Source organism: Leucopleurus acutus (assembly GCF_964270905.1).
Source record: "Leucopleurus acutus genome assembly, chromosome: 11".
Classification (NCBI taxonomy): Eukaryota; Metazoa; Chordata; class Mammalia; order Artiodactyla; family Delphinidae; genus Leucopleurus; species Leucopleurus acutus.
The window spans coordinates 10,024,783-10,042,789 of record NC_139152.1 but is presented as its reverse complement, the minus strand read 5'-3'; the positions used below and the strand labels follow the sequence as shown (position 1 = coordinate 10,042,789).

Here is an 18,007-nt window from a genome sequence, read left to right as displayed (position 1 = left end):
TCCAGAAAACTTTACTGTACTTTAGTGGTGACGTATGTGAGCTAGACTAAGCCAGTCAGGTAGCCTGTCACCTAGGCATATGACCATGTGACCCACGCCTGACTAATGAGAATCTCTTTTGCTACAGAGTGTGTATTATATGGATAAAAGACCTGGAACTCCTGTAGCCATTTTGCTTTCATGTAGAAAACTAGTCAAAGGACAGAACCAATACATGAAGGATGACAGAGTGAAAAGACAGAGAAAATTACAGAAAAGTAAAATGAGACCCTGACATGATAAACCTCTGGATCGAACAGCACCTAAACCTGAACTACCTGTGGGATTACAACTGCTTCACAGCCGTGCAACTGTGCAGTCCCACAGGGTCCCGTTCTCAAAAGGGGTCCTCCACATTTGGTTCAATGCCCTTGTGCTGCCTTCTGAAATTCTTAATAATTTTATCTTAGGACCTGTGTCTCTAAGTGAAGTCCTATGGAACAATGGAGCGGGTCTATAAGCAAAGAAAATATACGTGGCAATAACTAGCACGTGTGGGGCAGTCCAGGACTCTTGGGACTCTGTAAAACCCAGTCAGGACCTGGATACAGATCTGCAGAAGCAGCAGCCAGGGCAGCAGTGGCTGTGACCCAGCAGAGAGGAGGGGCTCCTGCTCTCTGAGGGCAGTGCATGGGGACTGGCTTTCTTGTCTCTGCACCCATCCCACTGGCATCTGCACAAACGTTACTTCTGGGAACTGTCAGAACTGTCAACAGCAAACTACAATAAAAGAATATACTTGGACATATGCAGCACATTCTTAACAACCAAGCACAGAACTCCCAACAGAGCTGCTTAGTATCACTGAGGCTTTTACACCGTGTATGTCTGATCTCCCTTGTTGGTAACAAAGACAGTCCCCTCCTTAGGCAGCAATACAATCTTTTTTTAAAAAATTATTTAAATAATTTATTTTTGGCTGCGTTGGGTCTTCGTTGCTGCACACGGGCTTTTTCTAGTTGCAGCGAGCCAGGGTTACGCTTCATTGCAGTGCGTGGGCTTCTCATCATGGTGGCTTCTCTTGTTGCGGAGCGGGCTTCAGTAGTTGTGGCTCGCAGGCTCAGTAGTTGTGGCTCACGGGCTCTAGCGCGCAGGCTCAGTAGTTGTGGCGCATGGGCTTAGTTGCTCCTTGCCATGTGGGATCTTCCCGGACCAGGGCTCGAACCTGTGTCGCCTGCATTGGCAGGCGGATTCTTAACCACTGCGCCACCAGGGAAGTCTTATAATCTTATGTCTTCTTGTATCCAGGGTCAGTAACAAAAATGATCAGTCAGTTGCAAAGAAAGTCATATATGTACGCACCACCATGTCCTCTCATGCGTGCACATATATTCATTGCCAGGAGTGAAAAGAATAATTATTTTATAACTTTTATATATAAAACATCAATATTGCATTTCACTTGTGAGTATTTCATTTCTATAGAATGACATGAGAGTGGGATTAATTAAAAAGTATGAATGGTTGAATTTTAAGTAAGAAATCTATAGGGTTTGTTTAACCTCTGGGAATCTAATTTGCATCAAATCTACATTTTGCTTTTGTGCTCTGTCATGGCCATTTATTGCTACCTTCTAATTTTTTAATTTCTCATTTTCCCTTAAGTGTGTTACATTTCCAAGTAAGTTGGTACTTCAGAGACTGCTATGAAAAAAAAGAAATTCTTTTGGCTTAAAATAAAAGAGGAACTTTACCAATGTAATGTTATTTGGCATTCGTATGGAGCATAAACTATACCCTGGGATAGTCACCCAAAAGGGTTAAGACCAGAGAAAGAATCTGCTTGCTTATTAAAAATGCATACATTACCTCAGTCATAGGAATAGCCCCAAACTCGCCCAGCCACTGCCTCTGCAGATCACCCCCCAGCATTAGCATTACATCATATGACATTATGGAACAATCGTGAACTCTGTGTAGTACTTGTATTGTTTTGAAAGAATACACTGTCATTAACTGGAATAAAAGCTTTCTGAAATCAAACCTGGGGGGTAGCCCTCACTGTGTGGCCCTTTTACTTCTTTGAGAAACAGCCTCATCCTGAAAGCAGTAAAGGGGGAAAGAGATTAGAGTATAAAGGCAACAGAGACGAGTGATCCCTGCCCAGGCCAGCAAGCAGATGCAGGGCTTTAAATTACCAGGCAGAACAATGTCAAAGCAGGAGGCTCTGTAACAAACGCGGCACCTGAAAATCCAAGCCAGCTCACGCCCATCACCCTATTTCCCATCACAGCCTCATGATTTTTACCATGGGCTTCGCTAGAATTGGAAACTGAGTCTTTCTTTTTTAAATCAAAGTGTAATTGACTTACCATACTATATTCGTTTCAGGTGTACAACATAGTGATTCGATATTTTTATACATCACGAAAAGATCACCATGATAAATCTAGTTACCAGCTGTCACCATAGAAAGTTATTACAATATTACCGATTATACTCCTGGTGCTGTACCTTACATCCCTATGATTTATCTATTTTAAAAGTGGAAGTTTATACCTCTTAATCTCCCTCACCTATTTCCCTCATCTGCAACTCCCCTCTCCTCTGGACCACAAGTTTGTTCTCTGTATCTATGAGTCTGAAACTGAGTCTTATTCTACGCACAAAATAGTTAAAACTCGATGTCCTGATGTCATCTGGAGATGGGCTATCACTTATAGCCATGTGACTCTAGGCAATGAACTGAAGCTCTCTGAGCCTCAATGTTTCAATGTAGAAAATGGAAAGAATAATAGGTATGCAGAGCACGGGAGGTGAGGATTAGCTACTATTACTATCATGATTATACTTATCACTTCCACCCAGCTGTCCCCTTTGCCTACCTTTTCTAATCACTGTCCAAGATGTTTCTTCTTCACAAGTAAAACGCGAACATCAACTTAAATGCTCACGGGCTTATTTTGTGCCCTGCAGTCTGGCCACTGCCCTTTGTTACCATTACTATTTTCACATCACTCTCCTCAGGTGATTTCTCTACCCTCTTTAGCCAAATCCTAGGACTCCTCTTAACTAGACGCTGCTTCTCGCGAGCTTTCCTCTCTCCTGCACCTATTCTCAACATACTCAACAACCAAGGTTCAGAGAGGTGAAAAACAAAGTCAGGGCAACACAGCCAGTTGGTAGCCAAGTCACAATTAAAATCCAGGTAGTAGAACCCTTGTAAACTGTTGGTGGGAGTATAAATTGGTGCAGCCCCTGTGAAAAACAGTATGGAGGTTCCTTAAAAAACTAAAAATCGTACTACCATATGATCCAGCAATTCCACTCCTGTGCATACATCCAGAAAAAACAAAAACACTAATTTGAAAAGATACGTGCACCCCAATGTTCATAATAGCACTATTTACAATAGCCAAGATATGGATGCAACCCAAGTGCCCATCAACAGATTACTGGATTAAGATGTGGTAATATAGGGCTTCCCTGGTGGCGCAGTGGTTGAGAGTCCACCTGCCGATGCAGGGGACACGGGTTTGTGCCCCAGTCCGGGAAGATCCCACATGCTGCAGGGCGGCTGGGCCCGTGAGCCATGGCCACTGAGCCTGCGCGTCTGGAGGCTGTGCTCCACAACGGGAGAGGCCACAACAGTGAGAGGCCCGCGTACCGCAAAAAAAAAAAAAAAAAAGATGTGGTAATATATATACAATGGAATATGACTCAGCCTTAGAAAAGAATGAAATACTGCCATCCGCAGCAATGTGGATGGACCTGGAGAATATTATGCTTAGTGATATAAGTCAGACAGAGAAAAAGACAAATACTATATGATATCATGTATATGCAGAATCTAAAAAATAATACAAATGAAGGTATATGCAAAAGAGAAACAGAGTCACAGATATAGAAAACAAATCTGAGGTTACCAAAGGGGAAAGAAAAGGGGTAGGAACAAATCAGAGGTATGGGAGTAACAGATACAAACTGCTAAATATATCAATAAAATAGATAAGCAACAAGAATATACTGCATAGCACAGGGAATTAAACCCATTATCTCAGAATAACCTACAATGGAATATAACCTGCAAAATACTGAATCACTATGCTATACACCTGAAACTACACAATATTGTAAATCAAATATGCTTCAATCAAAAATAAATAAAATCCAGGTAGTAATGCAAGCAAGTCCAGCTGTGTCGCATTAACTGCACCACACTAATAATTCACTCTTGGGGTTCCCAGTGACGATTTTAAATCTGAGGTTAGCTTCCCTTAACACCAAACCTTCTCCCAGATGTTTCCCCTACTAGTCAACTTATCATAAAATATGAATTATTTCAAATGCTTAAAGAAAAAACACTAATTCCAGAAAATTATTAAATACATCTCAAAGTTCTGGGGTTGTTTTTTTAGTTTTTAGTTTTTGTTTGTTTTCAGCATTTCCCAGAAGTGGGGACAAAACTAGATCTCACAGGCCTCACCCAGGACTAGACGACTTTGGGAGGAAAGAGGACATAGTTAACAGGAAGTGGAGGCATGAACACTGTGACTGTGAGCAATACATGCAACTCCAGAAGGGATGGAGGACAGGATACAAGTGTCCGCCTCTAAGTTTCTAAAGATAAAGGTGTGTGTTTTAAATCGGATTGCACAAGGATATATGAAAATGGAAATTTCATTAATGTTGGCTTCTTTGGAGAATCACATTATTCCTCAAAATAACAGAAACTAATCAGAAGATGGGTAACGGGATGTAATGTGTTGTTTTGCATAAGAATCAGAAGAGTTTACCAGTGTCTAACACTGAGGCCTCTGGGGGAAGATTGAAAGCTTGTATTTCCTCATCTGTAAAGCAGATGAAGTACTGGGAAGAATGAGAAGTATATGGATCATCTATAAAGCACCATTTGGTTTTATTTTTGTTTTTTAAGTACAGTGTGGAATAGTTTAACTAGTACAGGATTTGACATCAGTGATAAAGGTTCAAGTTCAACCTCTAGCTGCCAGCTGTCTAATCTGGCACAAATCATTCAAACATATTTAATGATGTAAGAACTAAAGGGATAATGTATGTGTGTGTGTAGGGGAGGGAACCTTTTAATACAAATAGCTCTATAAATGTAAGATGTTTCATATTATACTGTACCAGGTTAAGTAAACCAGGGTAGGTCAACTAAATCATTTACATTTCCTAATCTTTTGTGGTGAGAGGGGGACACAGTGATTCTTACAGCAGTAACTCCATTCAGTTAATGAAAAATCATTGCCACTACTTAATAAAGATATGAAAATAATAAAGTAATGCATGTATTAATAACAAGTTAATAAAAATATAAAATAAAATTATCAAATGAATAATAAAATTCATACTAAAAGGTAACTACCTCAATATATGCTAATCATATATTAAGAGGGATTTCGGTTTGTACACATTCTCTCCTTTCAAACACGAACTCCCTGTCAAACAAAACAGTTGCCAGGATTAATTATAAGTGTATCAGTAATCATGGAGATTTTCTCTATGGAGGTAAACTAGTCAACCCATAGTCCAGATCACAAATAAGAATGAAAATCTTTTTGGGGAAATATGACAGGTAAGCCAACTTCATCATCATTCATTCATTCATTTACTCAGTCCCTACTTTACACCAGGCTCTATTCCAAGTGCTGAGGATTCAACAGCGAACAAAACATGGAAAGTTCCTACCATCATGGAGCTTTACATTCTAGCAGGGAAATACAGACAGTGAACAAATAAGTAAACTATGCAGTAAGTCAAGGGTGATTATGTACTCCAGAGAAAAACAGGCAGGGAAAAGGGCTGCAATTCTAAATACAGCAGTCAAGGAAGGCTTCACCAAGAAAATGCCACTTAAGCAAAGACCTAAAGGAGATGCATAAGGCACAGAGATATCAGGGGAGAATGGTGGGCTATGCACACCTTTCCAGCAAGTCCAGATAAGATAAAATGCAGTCCCTGGAAATAATTTCTATCCTCTTAAATGTATTGAGGCTTGCTTGGGTCCTAGTATGTGGTCTATCCTAGAGAATGTTCTGTGTGCACTTGAAAAGAATGTATATTCTTTTTTTTTGGATGTAGTGTCCTGTATCAATTAAGTCCAACTGTTCTATTGTGTCATTTAGGATCTCTGTTGCCTTAATGATTTTCTGTCTGGAAGATCTGCCTATAGATGTCAGTATAGGCAGTATAGATGCTACTATAGTCAATGTCTTGTAATAACCTCTAATGGAAAAGAATCTGAAAAAGAATATGTGTGTGTGTGTGTGTGTGTGTGTGTGTGTGTGTGTATACACACATATATATAAAACCAAATCACTTTGCTGTACACCTGAAACTAACACAATATTGTAAATCAACTATACTTCAATAAATTTTTTTTAAGAAATGCAAGCCCTTACCTTTCAAAAGTGGCTGGAAGGTTGGAATCTCTTGCAACTTGATGACATCGGGATCATTGCTGACATTCCGTGAGGCCTGGGAGCCCTGAGCTACAACCACAATATCATCCATCTTGGCTCTATGCTTAGCTGGAGAAGGCGCCACTGAAAATAAAGTTACACCGCTCAGGAACTGCATCTTATTTAGCGACCTCCATCTCACCAAAGCTGTTTTTTCACTGTAGTCATTAAAAAGGATAATTTTTACACAAAAGATGCTAACCGCAGTTATCCTGCAGTGGGGGCTGGGTAGGGGAGATGAATTACAGAGGACTTCTATTTCCCACGGTATTAAAAAGAAAACCTTCAAACTTTATAGGACCATATACCATCTATGAGGCTGCTTGTGTAATTAAAATTTTATTATTCAAAACACAAAATAATAACCAGATTGTTTTTAATTTTTACTTCTTTGATCCTCCTGACGTTTGTCCCTATTTCCCAATGAGGAAATAAGCATACAAAATTTAGCTGTGGCTTGCCCAAAGTCACCAGTGCTAGAAACAGAGTTAAGAAGGGAACGGGAGGTAAACGGATTGTTGGTGTACATGACCCATCCCAGTTTTGCTGGGGTTGCAAAGCTGTGTAGCCACCCTATCACAGCAAGCCCAGCATGATGAATAGATCCTAATCACAGGAAAAATAATCCTGGTTCTTAACACAAGATGATGGCACGAGCCCCCTCACCCTTAAAGTCACAGGGCAGAAAGAACCGGCAGGTCCACTGTAGGCTGAGGCAAAATAAAGAAACTTGAAGGACCGCTCAAGAGGCAGGTCAATTTCAGGTACCCAGGAGAATGTAGTCCATTTAGAAGGAAGCGATTCAAACTATCGAGGACTCCCCAGACCAAGACATCCTCTGCTCCCAAACAGCTTCTGGTTGGGGCAAGAGGGAATCTTTATTGTTTTACACTCGAGAAGGTAGTATTTGCAGGCTCATCATAATCACGTCTCAAAGGTTGATCCAGGTATGCCACAGAACTGCCCTGCCTCCTGGAGGCTAATGTCTCTTAAGGCTTGGCCTTCACTCTTAGAATCTCAGCTACGTTCATTGCTCTTCAAGAAGTCTCTCTTCGCCTCTTTTGGTAATTTACCTAATGTTTTACAAATCCCAAGCCCGAAATCTTTCCTAATACAAATTCAGGGATTCCTCCTTCCCCAGATACCAGAGGAAAACAGAGTTTACTAGATTCTAGCTACTCTCTACTACTTGTCTGTAAAATGGGGCTACTGTGAGGATTAAACATGAACACATGTGAAGCACTTAGCACAGGAAACCAGGTAAATTCTAACCTATGCTATTCAGTAGTATTGGTTAGTATGCTCTAGTACTGGTTAGAGCCCATGCTGTTGGTTAGTAGGTGAGCAAGCCTATTAAAAAGATGACACGCGGGCTTCCCTGGTGGCGCAGTGGCTGGGAGTCCGCCTGCCGATGCGGGGGACGCGGGTTCGTGCCCCGGTCCGGGAGGATCCCGCGTGCCGCGGAGCGGCTGGGCCCATGGGCCGTGGCCGCTGGGCCTGCACGTCCAGAGCCTGTGCTCCGCGGCGGGAGAGGCCGCAGCGGTGAGAGGCCCGTGTACCGCAAAAACAAACAAACAAACAAAAAACAAAAAAAAAATGACACGCTTCTCACAAAATATGCTTCTGGCCCGACACAGAGGCAAGAAGGTAAGGGGTAACAATTATTACTATATTTGTTACAACAGATACTACATTCTGGATCTTTCAAATAAATAAGAATGAACGTAGCAGTAGATGCTGCTCACCGTTAAAGGATATCTCAATCTAGCCCCCAGAATGGTAGACTGAACTAGCTTTGAAGGTTACCTTTCAGTGTGGAATACCCATAGATCTGCTAGCTTCCACATTTCTGAACCACATATCCTACCAAGATCAGAGCAGTCCATGACCAGGGCTCTTTTTAGGCCCCAGATATAAGCCAATTTGGATTAGCAACTCCAGAGCTTATCTGGGACAGTCCCAGTGGTCCTAGAGGTTGGTGGGTAACAACAACAAAAAGGAGCAAATGAGCCTCAATTAAGCATCAGCTGTTCTGAGTGCTCATTATACCACAGGAACAATAACCCTCCCATTCCTATATCAAACTCGGAGAGAAATCTAAACAACGTGGGCGGGGGAAGAATAGGGAAAAACACCAGATCCTGCCTTCCTAGCCAACTTCTATATTAGAAAGGGAGCCGAGACACCTTCCGACGGGAAGATGCAGTTTCTGGACTCGCTCTCACCCAACGGTTCACAGCGATTGTTCACCTGCCACACATCCCTTCTGAAAAAGAATCTCTAGAACCCATTTTTAAGAAAGAATCTGTTCTTTCAGGTCCTATGACCCATCCATTGCGAGACCCAAATCTCTCTATCAGTCATGAATACTAAAGCCCAATATTAATTAGGTCCTCCTTCAAAGAGTAGGCTGCAGCTGAGAGGAACAGCTGTTCTGAAATAATGGGCTCGGGCGCCCACGCTGGCTTAGCTTGCAATCACAGGTACCGGCTTCCATCAGGGCAATCAAGGATAGGGCAGATGGTAATTTTTTTTTCTTTTTCTTTTTTAAGAAAAAAGCATGGTGAGGGCTTTCTGCGCGTTCCTGTCCGCCGGTCCCAGTCCCCAGCAGGCTGGAAGGCAGCCCGCCCCGCAAGCAAACAGGGCTGGCTGGAGAAGGGTGGAGATCAGGGCACCGACCTGAGGAGTTCAGATCGTTGGGTCGGCTCTCGGCCTCGGAGCTCTGCTCACTGCCCATGGTGCTGGCAGCGGTGGCAGCGGAGGAACGGCGGAACGGGTGGCGACCGCTCGGGCGGCGGTGCGACAGGGAAGGGGCCGGGGACCGGGATGCGGAGGCTACACAGGCTACGCTGTGGGGATGGCGCGCCCAGCCCAGGCGGGGGCGCGGGCAGCGGGGGACGGGGAGGCCCTATTCGGGGAAGGACGTGCAAAGAGGTGCGGCGGAGCTATACACTGCACGCCTGCCTTATTTAGGGAAACCCAAGCCAGGGAGGCGGGGAAACGCCGGGCACCCGCCGCGCCTGCAGCCTGCGGGCGGCACCGCTTTCACTCACTCGCTTGTTCGGGCGCCTCACGCTCGTTCCTTCTCGGACGCGGATTGGCAGCGCCGGCAACGCGCAGCCGTCAGTTCCGGGTTAGAAGGCCCACCCCCCCCATCCCCACCCTGCCACCGCCCCGGGCCCGAGGGAGGGCGGGGAAACTCGCGCCGGCGACTCCCGGGGCGCAGCCTTAAAGGGCCCGATCACCTCAACGCCAGAACCGCCCCAAAGGGTTACCCGTTTCCTGTTGTAATGTTGCGCGTCACCTTTAAGTATCATCCACACACTAGGCACTTTATCCCCATCGTTAAAACTTTATTAATAGGCTTTTGGGGAGTTTGTTTTGTTTTTGTGTGTGGTTTTTTTGGTATTTATTTTTGGGTTTTTTAAATTGACATAATATTGTATGAGTTTCAGGTGTACAACATAATGATACGATATTTGTAATATATTGCAAAAAATTTAACCCTGTTTTACAGATGGGGAAAGAGAGGTGCTAGATAGATTTAGGATTGGAATCCACAACTGCCTGGATGCCAAGCTCCTGTTTCAGTTCCCAAAGCTGGAAGTTTGGCAGTGGAAGACCGTACAAAGAATACTAGATGGTGAAAGAATGAGCTGGAAATGAGAGAAAAATGAGTAGAAAATGCTGATTCATGTGTTAGGGCGTTTGTGCATCTTCAAAGGAAAGTGGATGCCCCAAGTCTAGTCACTTTCTGGCCACCTTGACAATTATCCGCGAGGCATTCTGAAACGAGCAAAGGCAAGAAAGAAGTACTACAGTTAACGCAATACAGAAACTTCCAGCTTTGGCAGGTCAAGGACTTACACCTAACAATGCATTCCCACCAAGGAGTTGGGTGGCTCTGGGGTTCTCAGAACTTTGCAACTCATTTTATATTGTTTGTTTCACGAAATTTCCAGCAAATGCCCTGAGAGTGTCAAATTGATGAAATGATTTTCAAGTCCCTTCCACTCTACCATATCACACACATTTCTCCTGTTTTCACTCATTTGATTTTCACAACAACCCTGACGCCCATAAACAGGTAACTTCCTCATGGTTAGGTAAGTGGTGAAAGTAGGATTTAGGACTCTCTGGTTACAAATCTCATGCTCTTTCCTCTGCTCACCATTACAATACAGTCGTCCCTGGGTATCTGCAGTCCCTGGGTATCCACGGGGGATTGGTTCCAGGACCTCCAGCCAAAATCCATGGATCCTCAAATCCCTTACAGTTGGCCTCTCCGATTTCAAAGGGTAGGAACACTTGGGTATGGAGGGCCCACTGTACCTTGAGAAAAGTGCAAATGAATGTAAATTCAGTATTTTGTGGGAATGTGAAGATAGAACTAAAAACTGCCTGAGAGATCAAAAGAGTCTCTAAAAGACTATAGTCTTGAAGTTTACATAAACCACCAGGCTGATGGGCCTGGGAAGGCCTTACTAAGCAATGTGCCCACTCCCTCTTGGGGCTCTCTCTCAAGACATTCCCTCTTTGGGGATGGGTGAGAGAAGAAGTAAAAGTGGGGAGAGTAAGTCATATTCTGACTCTTGTTCCCTCTCTTCCACACCAAAGTATATTTATCTTGTGTTCCATACCCTAATCTGTACTGATGTGATGGTGGTTTTTATGCTTCCCTTAGGATAAACGTTTCATTCTAAAAGGATTATTCCGTCCATCAACTGATGAATAGATAACTATATCACCCCATTCTCTACTGGCCAGCAAGGTCTCTGCTGAGAAATCTGCTGACAACTCTATGTATGAGAGATTTTGTTTTTCTTTATGCTTTTAAAATTCACTCTTTGTTTCTGATTTTAGACAATTTTATAATTTGTCTTGGAAAAGAACGTTTTGGATTGAGATTTTGGGGTGAGCTATTAGCTTCATGAAGTTGTATGTCCAAGTCTCTCCCCAGGTTTGGAAAGTTCTCAGCTATAATTTCTTTAAATAAGCTTTTTACCCTATCTCTTGCTCTTCTTCTGAGACTCCAGTGATACGTACATCGTCTCCCTTGTGGTGTCCTATAAGTCCCATAGGTTTTCTTCATTCCTTTTCTTTTCTTTTTTTTTTAATTAATTAATTAATTTATTTTTGGCTGTATTGGGTCTTTGTTGCTGGGCACAGGCTTTCTCCAGTTGCAGCGAGTGGGGGCTACTCTTCATTGTGGTGCGCGGGCTTCTCATTGCAGTAACTTCTCTTGTTGTGGAGCACGGGCTCTAGGCACGCAGGCTTCAGTAGTTGTGGCTTTCAGGCTCTAGAGCGCAGGCTCAGTAGTTGTGGCTCACAGGCTTCGTTGCTCCCTGGCATGTGGGATCTTCCTGGACCAGGGTTCGAACCCGTGTCCCCTGCATTGGCAGGAGGATTCTTAACCATTGCACTACCAGGGAAGTCCTCTTCATTCTTTTTTTTTTTTGCTCCTCTGTTTGGGTAATTTCAATTGATCTAGTGGCCTTCTAGATCACTGATTCCTTCTGCTTGGTCAAACCTGCCATTGAAGCTCCCTGTTGAATTCTTCAGTTCAGTCATATTCTGCTTCAAAATTATTGTTTGGCTCTTTTTTTATGTGTTCTGTCTCTTCATCGAACTCATTTTGTTCTTGTATTGTTTTCCTGATAGCGCTAGATTGTTTGTGTTCTTGTCTAGCTCTCTGAACATCTTTAGAACAATTATTTTGAATTCTTTATCGGGCAGTTCTTGGATCTCCATTTCTTTGGGCCCAGTTACTGGAGGCTTACTATATTCCTTTGGTGGACTCATGGTTCCCTGATTCTTCATGATCTCTGTAACCTTGCATAAGTGTCTGCTCATTTGAAGAAGCAGTCACCTCCTCCAGGCTTTATGAGCTGACTTTGGTAAAGGAAGATTTTCACTTGCAGGTGGGGACGTGCTGGAACATGCTGTGACTCCAAGTCTAGTGGTGCAGGACGCCAAGTGCAGGGGTATGTGGTGGCACAGGGTTCAGGGTTACATGATATCTTTTAACTCAGGCCATTGGAATCCACAGTGTCAACAACTGTGGCCCTTGGCAAGCACTTCAGTGTGTTTACAGTGGCTCTAAGGGCTGTTGGGGTCCTCAGCAGCCCCTCCAGATCCAGTGGCTAGAGACCAAACAGGTAGCAGTGGTTGCTGATGCAGTAGTGATGCACACACTCAGCTGCAGGGGTGCAGCTGCAGGTGCCTGTAGAGAAGCAGGAGCTGGTTGCCAACACACACATAGCAGTGGGGGACTGGGCAGGCAGAAAGGGTCAGTGCCAACCAAATGCTCATTGGCACCTGCAGGGGTCCTGGCTGTTGGCTAGCCCTCCTTTAGCTGCCAGGTCTCACCGTGGGTGCATGGCAGTGGAGGCCAGTGACAGGGGTCTGGCCAGGGGCATGCAGGTGCACATCTGGAGGGACTGGCTGCAGGTGAGCGCAGTGGTACAGGCCAGTGACAGAAGGGCCTGATCTGGGCCCACAGGCAGCTGCGGGGGACCTAGCTGTTGGCACGCCCTTCTGTGGCTGCACCATTTGCCCCAGGCACGTGCACTGCGGTGGAGGCCAGTGACGGGCATCAGGTGGTTAGCATGCAAGGTTGCAGCTGGAAGGGCTAGCCCAGATGGTGCACATGATGGCGGAGTTCAACCAGAGGGTCCAGACTGGCATCTTGCATTCATGCAACCACAGAGGCCTGGGCTGGCTGCCAGCGTTGTTCCAGACTCCAGGGGAGGATAGGGGCAGGGGAGGGAGCAGAGAGGGACACAGGCGGCTGCCATCAGTGGGCGTGAATACCTGTAGGGTGAAATCTATGGGGGGCGGGGTCTGAGGTAGCTGTGCTGGTCATTGGTTTCTTCAGTGGTGAAAGCTGCTGGGTTTGTTTGCAGAGCAGGTCACTGGAACCGTGATCTCTTCTGCTGCATAACTGCTCTTAGAAGTTCCTGCTTTTCTTCCTTGTTCCTAGTCATCTCTATACGTCTTAGCTTTGCTGGTCTGGGTGGGGTGAAACCAAACGTGGACCATCGTGCGGTGCCCTGAAAGGATGGGGAAGCTGGGTCCTCACCCCGATCCTTCTTTCTAGCAAGGGGAACTCTTTCTTGCTGGCAAATTCCCTCTTGGTGCTGAGCAGTGCTGGCTAGGGGGATGGGATGATGTGGGCAAAACGAAGCTACCTTCCTTCTTTCCTTGTGTAGTTATTCTCAAGTTTTTGTTCTGCTGGGTTGCTGTAGTTTCTTAAGTGGACTCCAGAGCTCTCCCAGACCTGTTTTTGTTTGTAGATAGCTGTCTAACTGTTCATCTTTGTGGGGGGACAGAGGCTGGGGCTTCCTATGTTGCCATTTGTTTTCAATGAATGGATAAATAAAACGTGGTATATCTGTATCGTAGGGTATTATTTGGCAGGGGGAAAAAAGGGGAATGAAGTACGAATACATGCTGCAACATGGATAAACCTTGAAAACGTTATGTTATGTGAAACAAGCCCATCACAAAAGACCACGGATTGTAGATGCCATTTACATGAAATGTCCACAAGGGGCACTATAGAGACAAAAATAAGTAAGTGGTTGTCTAAGGCTGAAAAGGAGGGCGGGTGCGGAGGCGATATGGGGAGTGACTGTTAATGGGTGTGGGGATTTCTTTCTGGGAGTGTTGAAAATGTTCTAAAATTTATTGTGGTGGGAATTCCCTGGTGGTCCAGTAGTTAGGACTCCGTTCTTCCACGGCAGGAGGCACGGGTTCGATCCCTGGTCAGGGAACTAAGATCCCACATGACCCGTGGTGCAGCCAAAGGAAAAAAAAGAAAAGAAAAGAAAAGAAAGCTAAAATGTATTGTGATCATGGTTGCACAACTCTGTGAATATATTAAAAATCACTGAATTGCACACTTTAGGCGAATTGTATAGTATGTGAACTATATCTCAATAAAGCTGTTACTCAGAAAAAGGATATTGGAAGATAAAATGCCTTCATTCATTGACTCAGAATTTATTGGGAGCCTATAATTTGCCAGGCACTTGCTAGACACTAGGGAAGGAAGATCCAGCAAGACTCAGTCTCCCTATCCTTAGGAAGCTTACAGTCTGGTGGCAAGAAAATTAAATGGACTTTTTTTTTTTCTGGCCGCAGGTTGCAGGATCTTAGTTCCCCAACCAGGGATCAAACCTGTGTCCCCTGCAGTGGAAGCTCGGAGCCTTGACCACTGGACTGCCCGGGAAGTCCCTAAATGGGCGTTTATAACACAAGGATTCTGCCGGAGAAGGAAGGTAGCTTCATTTTGTCCACACTGTCCCACCCCCACCAGCCAGCACTACTCAGGACAAAGAGGGAACTTGCCAGCAAGAAAGAATTCCCCTTGCAATGATACAAATGAACTGATTTACAAAACAGAAATAGAGTCACAGATGTAGAAAATAAACTTATGGTTACCAAGGGGAAAGGGGGGAAGGGATAGATTGGGAGATTGGGATTGACATATACACACTATTATATATAAAATAGATAGCTAATGAGGACCTACTGTATAGCCCAGGGAACTCTACTCAATACTCTTTAATGGCCTATAGGGGAAAAGAATCTAAAAAAGAGTGGATATATGAATATGTATAACTGATTCACTTTGCTGTACAGCAGAAACTAACACAACATTGTAAATCAACTATATTCCAATAAAAGTTAATTAAAAAGAAAGAGTTCCCCTTGCTAGAAAGAAGGAGTGGGGTGAGGACCCAGCTTCCCCAGCCTTTCGGGGCACCGCTGGAGGGGCTTTAGAGGTAGGATACATTTGAGATTGATGCCCGTAGCACCCCTAAAATCACTTCCACATGAATAGCAACCTATGTGGCTTATATACACAGTAAGTAAGAATTAAATAGCCTTTTCATGTTTATAAAGCACTTTCATATATACTGTCCCTGTATGACCTGCCTACAAAGTCGATAACACTTTCCTAATTTTACATAGAGGTTAAGGGGTTTACTCCTGATCACACAGCTAATAAGTGGTAAAACCAGGATTCAAGTTTTCTAAAACTCATTATGCCTCTGTCTACTCCAGACTAGCTCCTCCTCCTGTGTCTTTATTTTACCGGGCACCCCATCCACCTGGTCTCCCAAGCCAGAAACGTGGTTAGCCTCACCACCATATCCAACCCACCACCACGTCTGGAGAGCCTCTCTCCTTAATTTCTCTCTTGTCTCCGTGCACAGTTCAGGGCCTCCTCACTTCTCTCATTCCTTGGAGAACAGAAGCCTCTGGCCTCACCTCCTTCAGTGCATCCTTCATGTGGCTGGCACGGAGAATTTTCTAGAATATTAATCAGGTCTCTGAACCTTTCACTGCCCTGCTAAAAACCTTCAATAATTCCCCATGGCTTCAAGATAAAGTTTAAAATTTAGCATATGAGAACATTCTTGCTCTGACCCCAGCCTCTCTCTACCTCCCCCCCCCTTTTTTTTTTTGGCTGCACCGCATGGCATTCAGGATCTTAGTTCCCAGACCAAGGATTAAACCCGCAACCCTGCAGTGGAAGCGCTGATTCTTAACCACTGACTGCCAGGGAAGTCCCTATCCCTTTTTATACAGGCAAAGTTCATGCCAGTCAGGATGAAATTCCCTGCAAAGTCCTGTTTTCTCTGTCTGGAATATTCAGCTTTTCTCTCTCCATCTAGTTAACTGAACTTCATCCTTCAAGATGTATTTTATGGTTGGAAACTTATGTCCACACAAAACCCTGCACACAGGTGTTTACAGCAGTTTTATTCATAACTGCCAAAACTTGGAAGCCACCAAAGTATCCTTCGGTGGATGTATAAACAAACTCTGGACCAGACAATGGAAAATGAAAAGACATGGAGGAACCTCAAATGCATATTACAAAGTGAAAAACGCCCATCTGAAAAGGCTGCGTACTGTATGATTCCAAGTACATGACGTTCTGGAAAAGACAAAACTATGGAGATAGTAAAAAGACCCATGTTTGCCAGGGTTTGGGGTAAGGGAGAGGGAGGCCTAGGCTGAACACAGAGGAATTGGAGGGCAGTGAAAACACTCTGTATGATACTATAATGGTGGATAATATCATTATGCATTTGTCCAAGCCCATGGAATGCACAACACTAAGAATGAATGTAAGGTCAACTACGGACTTTGGGTGATTTTGATGGGTCAATATAGGTTCATCAGTTGTAACAAATATACCTCTCTTATGTGGGATGTTGATGATGAGGAAGCTGTGTGTGAGTGGGGGCAGGGACATATGGGAAATCTCTGTACCTCCTTCTCAATTTTGCTGTGAACCTAAAGGTGCTCTAAAAAAATAAAGTCTTAAAAAAATTTGAACTTATGCACCTCCTCCCAGAAGTGCAGATTAGATGTCCCCTTTGTGAGCTTCCTTAGTTAGCATCTTCTATTATAACATGTAGTCTTTACACAATCATTGATTTACCTGTGTGTCTTTCCCACTGAACAATAAGCATCTTGAAGATAGATTTATAACCAAGCAGGACCCTATGGGGCCTTCCCAGGACAGACCCTCCACCATATCCTCTGCTGTAGCTCTTCTCTGGAGTACCCAGATATAGTATTGATACCGACCAGGGTTCTTGGCCTTCCCCAATCAGTAGAAATTGACTAGAGGCCAGACAAGAAATTCAGGCAAGGCTTTACTGGGGCCCCTGCTGCAGCAGGAGGGAGCGCGAACAAGCTGTTTCCTTATATGGGGTCGGAGGGGTGGCTCAGGTGTTTTGCTCACCCCTTAGGTGGTGTTGCGTGCAGGGGGCAGGCTCAGTACCCTGCTTTTCTCCCAACACTCTGCTTTTGGATCCCGGCTCTTCAGAACTGGCTTTTGAGTTTTTTGGTCTTTTGTATCTTTTTGTCTATAATTTGCCCCAACTCATGTACGCAGTTATTTTTAGTCCCATATAGTTTCTTTGTATTTTGTTGCTTGAGGAGAGGTTTGTCCAGGTGCAAGCACTGCAGCAAAGGTTCCCTGGTCCCAGCTGGTCTCAGTATCTCACGCATATTTCATGAGTTTTTCAGAGGCTAAAAACCACCACCGCATGGAAGAAATTAACTATCTGATGATAATAAGCAAGTAGCCCCCAGACCTTCTGGCACCTAAGGATTGATAATGTTACCTGCCCTGTTACCTCACCATCGACCACTCAGAGAATTATGCATGAGCTGATCCCACCCGCTGGGACGCTCCATCACCTGGCCTTTAAAAAGGCTTTGCTGAAACGCTTCGGGGAGTTCCGGAGTTTTTTGGGCACTAGCCGCCCGTTCTCCTAGCATGGCCTTGCAATAAACCTTTCTCTGCTCCAAACTCCAAACTCTTGACATTTTAGTTTGTTTGGCTTCACTGTGCGTAGGGCACGTGAACTTGTGTTCAATAACAGATTCGTGTCTGATCAGTCTTTAATTTCCCATGCAGAGGCTTAATGCATACTTTCTGAATAAAATACTTTAAAAAATCTGCCTCCACATAAATGGTACTTCTAAGTATTAGAAGAGGATTTAGAATCTCT

The 18,007-nt window shown here is 44.3% G+C and overlaps 1 protein-coding gene across 1 annotated transcript in view; it reads right to left on the bottom strand.

Annotated features, from left to right (window-relative positions):
• The window catches only part of BORCS5 (BLOC-1 related complex subunit 5), a 98,513-nt gene extending 88,977 nt beyond the window's left edge, over nt 1-9,536 (bottom strand). Inside the window, exons 1-2 of the mRNA XM_082849575.1 lie at nt 9,518-9,536; nt 6,405-6,548 (exon numbers count right to left, since the gene is read on the bottom strand). Coding sequence (XP_082705701.1) covers nt 6,405-6,548; nt 9,518 — 145 coding nt within the window. The 5' untranslated portion in view covers nt 9,519-9,536. The remainder of the gene's footprint in view (nt 1-6,404; nt 6,549-9,517) is intronic.
• Between the last annotated feature and the right edge of the window lie 8,471 nt (nt 9,537-18,007).